At 43.1% G+C, this 13328-nt stretch overlaps 1 protein-coding gene across 2 annotated transcripts; it reads right to left on the reverse strand.

Moving 5' to 3' along the window:
* Positions 1–4659: 4659 nt before the first annotated feature.
* Positions 4660–10249, reverse strand: acyp2 (acylphosphatase 2, muscle type). 2 transcript variants are annotated; one of them, XM_079498889.1, is made up of 4 exons: positions 10133–10249; positions 6989–7005; positions 6573–6682; positions 4660–4802 (listed from the first exon to the last, which is right to left on the reverse strand). In XM_079498889.1, exons 1-4 carry the CDS (start codon positions 10188–10190, stop codon positions 4685–4687), a joined length of 303 nt encoding a protein of 100 aa, XP_079355015.1. In that variant the 5' UTR covers positions 10191–10249; the 3' UTR covers positions 4660–4684. The 2 variants fall into 2 exon arrangements, with proteins under 2 accessions (XP_079355015.1, XP_079355016.1); XM_079498890.1 differs by lacking the exon at positions 6989–7005 and having other exon boundaries at positions 10133–10234.
* Between the last annotated feature and the right edge of the window lie 3079 nt (positions 10250–13328).

Below are 13328 nucleotides of genomic sequence, written 5' to 3' on the forward strand. Positions count from 1 at the left end.
TCGTCCCCCTCCTCCTCCTGGCCCCGGGGGGCACCGGGGGGCTCGGGGGGCTCGGGGGAGGCCTGCGTCTGACCGACCGCTCCCTGAACCCTGAGCTGGTCCCGGAGGAAGGGAGGGCGTCGGGGCGCCAGGTCGGCCTCCCGCTGGCTGGGCAGCGGGAGGTCCAGCGCCGTGGCTTTGGAGTCGCTGACCACGTGACGCAGCAGGAAGCGACGCTCCGGCGTGGAGCGGTTGTTCCTGGCTCTGGCCCTAGGTGGCGCCGTCGCATGCTGCTGCTGCTGCAGCTGATGCTCCGTGGCTGCAGCAGGCTGCAGCAGGCTACTGATACCGTCTCCATTCTCTGTCTCTCCTCTCTCTACCTGTCTCTCTGTCTCTCCTCTCTCTGCCTGTCTCTCTGTCTCTTCTGTCTCTCCTCTCTCTGCCTGTCTCTCTGTCTCTTCTGTCTCTCTCTCGTCTGGGTTGCTCATCTAGATGTCTCTACTGTCTGTCTGTCTGTCTCTCCGTCTCCACAGTATTTCTGTTTCTGTGTGACTGTCAGTCTTTGTCTCTGTGTGTGTGTGTGTGTGTGTCTTGGTTCTGTCTCTTTTGTCTCGCTCTGTCTCTTTGTCTGTCTCACTGTCTCTTATCTATGTCTGATATGTCTGTCTTTGTCTATGTCTGTCTTTGTCTATATGTACGTCTGTCTGTCTTTGTACGTCTGCCTGTCTGTTTTATAGTGGGTTTTCTTTGTGGGTTTTCTTTCTGACTCGAGGTCTCAGTGAGTGTTTCTGACTCGAGGCCTCAGTGAGTGTTTCTGACTCGAGGTCTCAGTGAGTGTTTCTGACTCGAGGTCTCAGTGAGTGTTTCTGACTCGAGGCCTCAGTGAGTGTTTCTGACTCGAGGTCTCAGTGAGTGTTTCTGACTCGAGGTCTTTGGGTGTTCGTTCTTCTGACTCGAGGTCTTTCTGTCCTTCCAAGTAAAAGACCTTATAATATATAATGTTCTGGTGTGACGTCACCGCAACGCAAACCGTTTCTGTTCTGGTCTGACGTCACCGCAACGCAAACCGTTTCTGTTCTGGTCTGACGTCACCGCAACGCAAACCGTTTCTGTTCTGGTCTGACGTCACCGCAACGCAAACCGTTTCCTAACGACGACGTTTTGAGCTGACATGCTGCTAACACACGTTACGCACATGACGTCATGAACGTCCGTCCTCCTCCATGAACCTGCTGCAGTTCCACTTTTGGCCAGTAGGGTAGTGGCAGCTTCAACGTTGGCCAGCCCATCTGCCATACATGCTCCTATGATGTCATACATGTTCCTATGATGTCATACATGCTCCTATGATGTCATACATGCTCCTATGATGTTATACATGCTCCTATGATGTCATACATGTTCCTATGATGTCATACATGTTCCTATGATGTCATACATGCTCCTATGATGTCATACATGTTCCTATGATGTCATACATGCTCATATGATGTCATACATGTTCCTATGATGTCATACATGTTCCTATGATGTCATACATGCTCATATGATGTCATACATGCTCCTATGATGTTATACATGCTCCTATGATGTCATACATGTTCCTATGATGTCATACATGCTCCTATGATGTCATACATGTTCCTATGATGTCATACATGCTCCTATGATGTCATACATGTTCCTATGATGTCATACATGTTCCTATGATGTCATACATGCTCATATGATGTCATACATGCTCCTATGATGTTATACATGCTCCTATGATGTCATACATGCTCATATGATGTCATACATGCTCACATGATGTTATACATGCTCCTATGATGTCATACATGTTCCTATGATGTCATACATGCTCATATGATGTCATACATGCTCCTATGATGACATACATGTTCCTATGATGTCATACATGCTCCTATGATGTCATACATGCTCATATGATGTCATACATGTTCCTATGATGTCATACATGTTCCTATGATGTTATACATGCTCCTATGATGTCATACATGTTCCTATGATGTTATACATGCTCCTATGATGTCATACATGTTCCTATGATTTTATACATGCTCCTATGATGTCATACATGCTCCTATGATGTGACCCCCTGGTGGGCCGGTCTGGGCCAAATGTTAAAATAGTTGTCCGTTGGTAGACATTTTAGCTGTGTTGCTCATTCATTCCACAGGGAGGCGCTACCCACACATTTAGCTGTGTTGCTCATTCATTCCACATGGAGGAGCTACCCACACGTTTAGGTGTTGCTCATTCATTCCACATGGAGGAGCTACCCACACATTTAACTGTGTTGCTCATTCATTCCACATGGAGGCGCTACCCACACATTTAGCTGTGTTGCTCATTCATTCCACATGGAGGAGCTACCCACACATTTAGCTGTGTTGCTCATTCATTCCACATGGAGGAGCTACCCACACATTTAGCTGTGTTGCTCATTCATTCCACATGGAGGAGCTACCCACACATTTAGCTGTGTTGCTCATTCAGTCCACATGGAGGCGCTACCCACACGTTTAGGTGTTGCTCATTCATTCCACATGGAGGCACTACCCACACATTTAGCTGTGTTGCTCATTCAGTCCACATGGAGGCGCTACCCACACGTTTAGGTGTTGCTCATTCATTCCACATGGAGGCGCTACCCACACATTCAGCTGTGTTGCTCATTCATTCCACATGGAGGCGCTACCCACACATTTAGCTGTGTTGCTCATTCATTCCACATGGAGGCGCTACCCACACATTTAGCTGTGTTGCTCATTCATTCCACAGGGAGGAGCTACCCACACCTTTAGGTGTTGCTCATTCATTCCACATGGAGGAGCTACCCACACATTTAGCTGTGTTGCTCATTCATTCCACATGGAGGCGCTACCCACACGTTTAGGTGTTGCTCATTCATTCCACATGGAGGCGCTACCCACACGTTTAGGTGTTGCTCATTCATTCCACATGGAGGCGCTACCCACACCTTTAGGTGTTGCTCATTCATTCCACATGGAGGCGCTACTCACACGTTTAGCTGTGTTGCTCATTCATTCCACATGGAGGCGCTACCCACACCTTTAGGTGTTGCTCATTCATTCCACAGGGAGGCGCTTCCCACACGTTTAGCTGTGTTTCTCATTCATTCCACAGGGAGTCAATTCTCCTTCTACTGTGTTCAGAAGCTTCTCCAAATTCTTGTCGGAGCAATAGGACGTATTTTAGCAAGGTTGACACTTTACAAATTTCATTTATATATAATATAAATAATTTTGGACCCAGGACGGAGCCCTGTGGGACGCCATAAGTGACTTTCTCTAATTTAGATTTTACATTATTTATTTGCACATATTGATGTCTATCTTCAAGATAGCTTCTTATCCAGGAATTGGCTATACCTCTTACACCATATCTCTCCAGTTTATTTAGTAATAGGTCTAGTATAGTGTCATAAGGCTTTTTTCAAGTTAATGAACACTCCCACCGTGTATTCTCCGTTTTCGATTGCTGTTGAGATTCCCTCCACCAGTTCCATTACAGCCATCGAAGTGGACCTGTTTGTCCTACTGAACCCATATTGGTGGTTGCTCATTAGATTGTGTTTTTCAATGAATGGATTAAGTCTTTTAACAAATAGTTTTTCAATTATTTTGGAGAATTGTGACTAAAGAAATTGGTCTGTAGTTGTTAAATCTGTGTCTGTCTCAATTTTTAAAAATCTAGTGACTAGTGACATGTCTATTTCTGTCCAGTCAGTAGAACGTTTATGTTTAAAGTGATGTACTACTTCAATTATGTCCATTTCGGTAACACCACTAATAAACATTGAATAATAATTTCGGTCAACAAGATCCCGTCGTCATTGTGTGTTGGCTCCACAATCTCTTTAGCCAAATTAGACCCCACATTTTCAAAATATATATTACATTTGTCAACAATTTCCTTTGGTTCATTTATAGTTGTATTATTATCATTTATGAAGTGATTAGGATAATCAGCTTTTACCTTTTCTGATTATGCTGTTAATTACCTTCCATGTTCCTTGAGTGTCACTCTTATGTTTTTCCAATAATTTGTGGTTGTGGTAATCGTATAATTTTTATCAATTTGTTTTTATATGTTTTATATCTATTTTCGGTTGGAACATCAGTGACCTGACTCCACCAGGCGGGGGTGGTATTGAGTCAGGTTGGAACATCAGTGACCTGACTCCACCAGGCGGGGGCGGTATTGAGTCAGGTTGGAACATCAGTGACCTGACTCCACCAGGCGGGGGCGGTATTGAGTCAGGTTGGAACATCAGTGACCTGACTCCACCAGGCGGGGGTGGTATTGAGTCAGGTTGGAACATCAGTGACCTGACTCCGCCAGGCGGGGGCGGTATTGAGTCAGGTTGGAACATCAGTGACCTGACTCCACCAGGCGGGGGTGGTATTGAGTCAGGTTGGAACATCAGTGACCTGACTCCACCAGGCGGGGGTGGTATTGAGTCAGGTTGGAACATCAGTGACCTGACTCCACCAGGCGGGGGCGGTATTGGAACATCAGTGACCTGACTCCACCAGGCGGGGGTGGTAATGAGTCAGGTTGGAACATCAGTGACCTGACTCCACCAGGCGGGGGCGGTATTGAGTCAGGTTGGAACATCAGTGACCTGACTCCGCCAGGCGGGGGCGGTATTGGAACATCAGTGGTATCTGGTGGAGAATCCTCGTAACTCCAGATCAGGCACGTCTCTCTGATTGGAGAATTCTGCCCTGTCGATACGAGAGGAGGGACTTCCTGTTGTACGGAGCCACTGCTTCCTGTTAACACACCCAAACGAAACACACGCATTAACATCACGACAGTAATCATTGCTATAGAGTGTGTTCAGTAACAGTGTTAAATAGCTCTATATTGTGACAGTAATCATTGCTATAGAGTGTGTTCAGTAACAGTGTTAAATAGCTCTATAGTGGGACAGTAATCATTGCTATAGAGTGTGTTCAGTAACAGTGTTAAATAGCTCTATATTGTGACAGTAATCATTGCTATAGAGTGTGTTCAGTAACAGTGTTAAATAGCTCTATATTGTGACAGTAATCATTGCTATAGAGTGTGTGTTCAGTAACAGTGTTAAATAGCTCTATATTGTGACAGTAATCATTGCTATAGAGTGTGTTCAGTAACAGTGTTAAATAGCTCTATATTGTGACAGTAATCATTGCTATAGAGTGTGTGTTCAGTAACAGTGTTAAATAGCTCTATATTGTGACAGTAATCATTGCTATAGAGTGTGTTCAGTAACGGTGTTAAATAGCTCTATATTGTGACAGTAATCATTGCTATAGAGTGTGTTCAGTAACAGTGTTAAATAGCTCTATATTGTGACAGTAATCATTGCTATATAGTGTGTGTTCAGTAACGGTGTTAAATAGCTCTATATTGTGACAGTAATCATTGCTATAGAGTGTGTTCAGTAACGGTGTTAAATAGCTCTATATTGTGACAGTAATCATTGCTATAGAGTGTGTTCAGTAACGGTGTTAAATAGCTCTATATTGTGACAGTAATCATTGCTATAGAGTGTGTTCAGTAACGGTGTTAAATAGCTCTATATTGTGACAGTAATCATTGCTATAGAGTGTGTTCAGTAAAAAATAGCTCTATATTGTGACAGTAATCATTGCTATAGTGTGTGTTCAGTAACGGTGTTAAATAGCTCTATATTGTGACAGTAATCATTGCTATAGTGTGTGTTCAGTAACAGTGTTAAATAGCTCTATATTGTGACAGTAATCATTGCTATAGTGTGTGTTCAGTAACAGTGTTAAATAGCTCTATATTGTGACAGTAATCATTGCTATAGTGTGTGTTCAGTAACAGTGTTAAATAGCTCTATATTGTGACAGTAATCATTGCTATAGTGTGTGTTCAGTAACAGTGTTAAATAGCTCTATATTGTGACAGTAATCATTGCTATAGAGTGTGTTCAGTAAAAAATAGCTCTATATTGTGACAGTAATCATTGCTATAGTGTGTGTTCAGTAACGGTGTTAAATAGCTCTATATTGTGACAGTAATCATTGCTATAGTGTGTGTTCAGTAACAGTGTTAAATAGCTCTATATTGTGACAGTAATCATTGCTATAGAGTGTGTTCAGTAACAGTGTTAAATAGCTCTATATTGTGACAGTAATCATTGCTATAGAGTGTGTTCAGTAACAGTGTTAAATAGCTCTATATTGTGACAGTAATCATTGCTATAGTGTGTGTTCAGTAACAGTGTTAAATAGCTCTATAGTGACAGTAATCATTGCTATAGAGTGTGTTCAGTAACAGTGTTAAATAGCTCTATATTGTGACAGTAATCATTGCTATAGAGTGTGTTCAGTAACAGTGTTAAATAGCTCTATAGTGACAGTAATCATTGCTATAGAGTGTGTTCAGTAACAGTGTTAAATAGCTCTATATTGTGACAGTAATCATTGCTATAGAGTGTGTGTTCAGTAAGAGTAAAAGTCACAGGAATATGCCTTTGGCTTAATGATTAATAAGAGACGCGGGTTCGAATCCCGGGCCGTTGGACTCACATCTCGTCCACCTTGTCTGCCGGTCCCTGAACTTGACCTTTGACTGACCCCTCCCGAGTGTTCATCACCCAGCCGACCACGCCCAGTTTCTTCCCATGATCCTCTGTGTACTGTGCACGTACACGCACTCACGCACATGCACACGTACGCACGCACGCACGCACGCACATCATACATGCGCCCACGACACGCACGCACATCATACATGCGCCAACACGACACGCACGCACGCACGCACATTATACATGCGCCCACGACACACACGCACGCACACACATCATACATGCGCCCACGACACGCACGCACATCATACATGCGCCCATGCACGCACACACGCACACACAGACACACGCACAGCATTGTGACGTCAGTCAGTCAAACATGATGTGATTTGACAGAGATTATGTTTGACTCACCATTCTGAAACATACACCTGTGGGACAGACAGACAGACAGACAGACAGACAGACAGACAGTTAGACAGACAGACAGACAGACAGACAGACAGACAGACAGACAGACAGACAGACAGACAGACAGACAGATTTTAATATATTTTTTAAAATAATCTATCCATGTGTATCCCACAGCCAAGACCCAGCCTGCAACATAAGTCTAATCAGGCTCAGCCCCATTGGCACAGCGGGTGGTGGAGGTCTGGCGAGTGGGAGCCCCCGGTTCAATCCACTTCCGCCCAACGCTACGTATGCATTTAATGCAGGCCTATGAAATGAAATGAAATGAAATGATAACTATATTTACCCAGGGTATCTGGGCTAAGCTCAAGAACTTGTTTCCAGCCAGGCCCTGCTCATAGAACACATTTCATCGTAGTGGTTCAATGCCTTGTTCAAGGGCACTTCAGCGGTGGTAATTTTTAACGTGTCGGACGGCTGATTCGAACTAGGAACCTTCCGGTATCAAGACCGCGCCGCTATCCGTTCGGCCACCGCGGCCACCGCTGCCTTGTATGTTCTGTAACATAACTGTGTTCCGTAACATAAGTCTGCAAAGTAACTGATGTAATAATTGTAGTGTTTGGGAACAGAAATGATTCAATATGAAACGTATATGTTCATATGTGTGTGTTTATGCATGTCTAACATATACGTTTATATAAGTTACTTCTGAAGAATATAATCTACAGAGGAGAGAGTGCTTTTCCTCTCCCCATAGAGCATAAACAGACGTTAAATACTTAGACTAAAAAACACTCTGGACGGAGAATGAAGCCAACAGCAGAGACAAAGGCAGAATGAAAGTTGCTCCGGAGTTCCATTTATTTTCAGAGAGTACAAGACATCATTCACAGCCATGGGCCTGGCCCACCCGCCTCACGGCGTGTGAGCCACTGAACTAACTGTTACAGACATTTTCAGTAGACCTTATACACAAAGGAAATGCAAAGGTGGTCCCAACCCCCCTGTACCAAATGGTCAAACATGTCTAAATAAGGTGTTGGTCACCAGGAAGCAAGCACAGAACAGTAGGTGTCCTGCAGGCCTGGCCGTTTACTATCAGCAAGCCAGATCTTTAGGGTCCCTCCTGCAGCTGCCCATACATCCTGTCTAAACACGTCATGTCACTCTCTCAGGCCCTGAGAGACAAAGATCCACTTTAGTTTAAAACATAGTTGTTTAGGCTATATTACTGTGAATTGTGTTTTCCAGATACATCAGACCTCCCTTTGAGGCAACCATGCCTCATAAAAACGAATATGGAAACACAATTGACCCTCGTCCTCCCTTTGGCACAGACTGGAACATTAAACATATGACACAAAGAAATCAACAATTACAGTAGAATTCAAAAATGGCTTACAAACTTCTAGGCATTCAAATCAGATAAATCGTTACCAGTGTTCTCATTCCATTACAGTATTATCATCGGTGTGCTTATAGAACTCCCTTCTGTGTTCTCTCTTACACACTAACTTCTCTGTACTGTAATCAACTTCACTTTTTAACCTTTACATAACTCGAAACATGATCATTGGCATAAATGATAACCCGTAAACATATATCTGACATTTAACAGACGTTGCCGCTTTCAGGAAATTTAGGACGTGCAATAACATATACGTTTATAATGCTTTAAATAAAACTCTGCTCTACTAGGGTAGTACATAATAAATGACGCTGGGCCCTTGTTAACCAGCTAAACAGTAATAAGAAAAGATAAAAATACATTAACAGGCCAGAGTTTAAGCAATATTCAACTTAATATTCTCTTCACGTCGAGGAAATCACCTCATTGTTGCATAAGTAGGCTACTCATGACTCAACTTATCTAATTATACGACAAAAACATACAATCAACACGATGCCTTTTAATTCATGTTGAAAACAAACGCGACACACGATTTGGAATCAAATGGAACGATATCCATCTGATATAATAGAATCTTCTGTAACGTTTCTCTTCTTTTGTCTCACCTTCGTCAGTGTCCATCAGTCAGCGCACACGGGCCAAACGAGGTTGTGATTGTGCAGTACACTTATGCACCGCATGGCGTAGGCCGCTCTGTTGTCGAGAGTTGCCCTTTGTCCGGAAACTTTCATTCTGAATTCTGCCCATCGCCTCCCTTGGACCGCAGACCGCCGATGAACGCCCTCGGGCCGGGGCACGCTGTGCTCCGTAGCACCCCTCTCCCCGCCGTCCAGCCGCCGAGCATCGCCTCTGGTCACGATCGCCGAGAGCATCACGCCGTTGCCCATCGCCGCTCCTCGGTGCAGGCCGCCTCCGTCGTGGTGGTGATCGCCGTGTTGAACCCCATCGGTTCGACTGCAGCGCCGTCGTCGTCGTTCTCCACCGTTCAAAAAATAATAATTGCCGACCGAAATATCTATTAGACTGAATTGTCAATTGTCCACTGGTTCTCTCGCCTGACGCAAAAATGCATCAACACGACCGAGCTCGGCACCACTTTGAAGAATATAATCTACAGAGGAGAGAGTGCTTTTCCTCTCTCCATAGAGCATAAACAGACGTTAAATACTTAGACTAAAAAACACTCTGGACGGAGAATGAAGCCAACAGCAGAGACAAAGGCAGAATGAAAGTTGCTCCGGAGTTCCATTTATTTTCAGAGAGTACAAGACATCATTCACAGCCATGGGCCTGGCCCACCCGCCTCACGGCGTGTGAGCCACTGAACTAACTGTTACAGACATTTTCAGTAGACCTTATACACAAAGGAAATGCAAAGGTGGTCCCAACCCCCCTGTACCAAATGGTCAAACATGTCTAAATAAGGTGTTGGTCACCAGGAAGCAAGCACAGAACAGTAGGTGTCCTGCAGGCCTGGCCGTTTACTATCAGCAAGCCAGATCTTTAGGGTCCCTCCTGCAGCTGCCCATACATCCTGTCTAAACACGTCATGTCACTCTCTCAGGCCCTGAGAGACAAAGATCCACTTTAGTTTAAAACATAGTTGTTTAGGCTATATTACTGTGAATTGTGTTTTCCAGATACATCACTTCCATGTGGGCTGGAAGGTTATTATTATTATTATTAGTAGTATTAGTATTAGTATTATATTTATTATTATTAAATCTTACCCTGCACGTTGCCAAATATCTCATAATCCACAGAGACCAGCTGGCGGTTTGTAGACATGACGGCTGTACAGCGATATAACAACGAGAGGAGAAATAACACGGATAATATAATCCACATGAATAGAATAGTCAGACTACAGTAATGTTACTGTAATGTTACTGTGGTCAGCAGTAGGTTACTGACTGACTGACTGACTGACTGGCTGGCTGGCTGGCTGGCTGACTGGCTGGCTGACTGACTGGCTGACTGGCTGGCTGGTTGGCTGGCTGGCTGACTGGCTGACTGGCTGGCTGACTGACTGGCTGACTGGCTGGCTGGCTGGCTGGCTGGCTGACTAAATGTCATGCGTTCTAATTTTAGAACAACACTGAGGTCCACTGAGGTCCACGCTGACCTCTGCTGGCGGACATGGGCACTGCACACAACCTTTGTTGAATATTATTTTTTTGCCATTTACATTTTAGGTATTTTTAATCCAGAGTGATTTACAGTAAGGAAGAACATCACATATAGAAATAGTCATCATAAACAAGGTAAGAACCTAACATCTGTCTAACAGTGGAATATCTGTCTATCTTTTTGATTGATTGATTGATTGATTGATTGATTGATTGATTGATTGATTGATTGATTGATTGATTGATTGATTGATTGCAGAATGGCTACATTTCAAACAAAAGCACAAGTCAAAACAAAAACTGTTAACTGTGGACGACATCATGAACAGGTCCACCATGTTCAATTCATCACAACATTTAGAGACGTACACTTCTATATTAATACATAAAAAACTAGAAAACGTGCCCCTCGGGGCACAGGTCTCCACCAGGGCAGGTCAGGTTGTGGCCTCCTGGTGGCGCTATAATAGGCCAATGTGAAAAGGGTGCCATTTCTTCATACGCCTTTGATGGCAATTGGATGATTTGAGGCATTTTGTTCCAAAAATGTGTTTTGCAAAAATCAACCTGTTGGTGGCGCTATAACAGGCCAATGTGAAAAGGGTGGGATATATTCCTCAGCCTAGTAAGAAAATGTGTGAAAGATTTCACGTAAATTGCATGCTGCGTTCATGATTTGAGGCTTTTGTTCAAAACGGGGCAATCTTGCAAACTGTGAAAGCCAATTATAGCCAATTAGGATGGAATATGAAATATCGGACAGATCCGACTTGAGTAATATCAAAAAATGTGGTTTACAAAAGTCGGCCTCCTGGTGGCGCTATAAAAGGCAGATGCGGAAAATGCAGGTCAAAGGTTTGTCCTTGGCCTCTAGGGAGTGTGCATACAACGTTTCACGCAGATCGGTGCAGTTTTAGGTAAAGAATGTGAAAAGCTGCCTCATGGTGGCGCTATAACAGGCCGTTCTGGAAAATGCGGGGCAGAGGTTCATCGTTGGCATCCAGGGAGTGTGTGTGCAAAGTTTGGCATCGACCGGGTTAACGGTGCCGGAGATTAGCTGGTAACAGACGGACGGAAGGACACACACACACGGACACGGACGGAGTGCAAAACATACTCTCTCCCCAAGCCTTCGGCCTGGTGGAGACAAACATACTCTCTCCCCAAGCCTTCGGCCTGGTGGAGACAAACATACTCTCTCCCCAAGCCTTCGGCCTGGTGGAGACAAACATACTCTCTCCCCAAGCCTTCGGCCTGGTGGAGAAAATAAAATAAATCACAGCCGAGGGGAAATAATCTGAGAACAAGAAAAGAGAAAATCTTAAAAAAACAAAATCTCTTTTTTCTCCAATACTTTACTTTTACTCCAATACATCTCAGAGACAAATAGTGTACTTTTACTATAAGGCCTACTGCACTTACTACAATTATTTAAAAACTTTAGTTACTAGCTACTTTGTAGCACTATATATATATATATATATATATATATATATATATATATGTGACCAACCTATTTAACTCTGTTACATATATACATACATATTCTGGACATTTGAAAATAACAGATCTACAAGTTCACAATGCATCGCTTTTATTTTTATTTTTTTAATACATTTTCAAGATTCTGCACAATGAGTAATTTTACTTTGGTACTTTAAGTACATTTTAATAGCTATACTTTTGTACTTTTACTCGAGTACATTTTGAACTCCAGACATGTACATTGCAGCATTGATACCTTTAGTCCAGTATAAATAATGTTTATTTACATTGATACAGTCCAGTATAATGTCAGTACTTTTCCACCACACAGAGTCACATTCAGGCCTATTTATAAACAGAGCAGAAATATGAGACGAGTTCTATTTATAAACCTTTGAAAGTTTGTATAAAATGAGTTCTATTTATAATCCTTTGACAGGTTGTATAAAATGAGTTTTATTTATAATCCCTTGACAGGTTGTATAACATGAGTTGTATTCAATAACCTTTGACAGGTTGTATAACATGAGTTGTATTCAATAACCTTTGACAGGTTGTATAACATGAGTTGTATTCAATAACCTTTGACAGGTTGTATAAAATGAGTTGTATTCAATAACCTTTGACAGGTTGTATAAAATGAGTTGTATTCAATAACCTTTGACAGGTTGTATAAAATGTTCAACACCAGTTCTGCTATAAGAGGATTTATAAGCACTATGGCTTGTTTCCATTGAGGTCCTTCATATTCAGTTCATCAGAACATTTTAATGACATGCAAATAAATATAGGCCTACAGTGCTATGCACCACATTATGAATAAATATACAGTGCTATGCACCACATTATGAATAAATATACAGTGCTATGCACCACATTATGAATAAATATACAGTGCTATGCACCACATTATGAATAAATATACAGTGCTATGCACCACATTATGAATAAATATACAGTGCTATGCAAACACATCGTTATAAACTGTTAGATAACAATCTGTACTTATACTCACTTCTTTGTGAGTACTTATACTCACTTCTTTGTGAGTACAACCACTGTCAGCCAACAATGAGTGAATAGTCATTATGTAGTTCAATGTGAGTCCAGCAGATGGCGCTATCAGCCAGCTAGTCTAGTGTTGTACCGAGACCGAGTAGACGCTAGACCAGTGCATGGTCCTTGAGGGGGTTCCAGGTGGTCCGGGGACCCCCAGTGGTCCTTGAGGGGGTTCCAGGTGGTCCGGGGACCCCCAGTGGTCCTTGAGGGGGTTCCAGGTGGTCCGGGGACCACCAGTGGTCCTTGAGGGGGT

Source organism: Electrona antarctica, assembly GCF_951216825.1.
Source record: "Electrona antarctica genome assembly, chromosome: 4".
Lineage (NCBI taxonomy): Eukaryota > Metazoa > Chordata > Actinopteri > Myctophiformes > Myctophidae > Electrona > Electrona antarctica.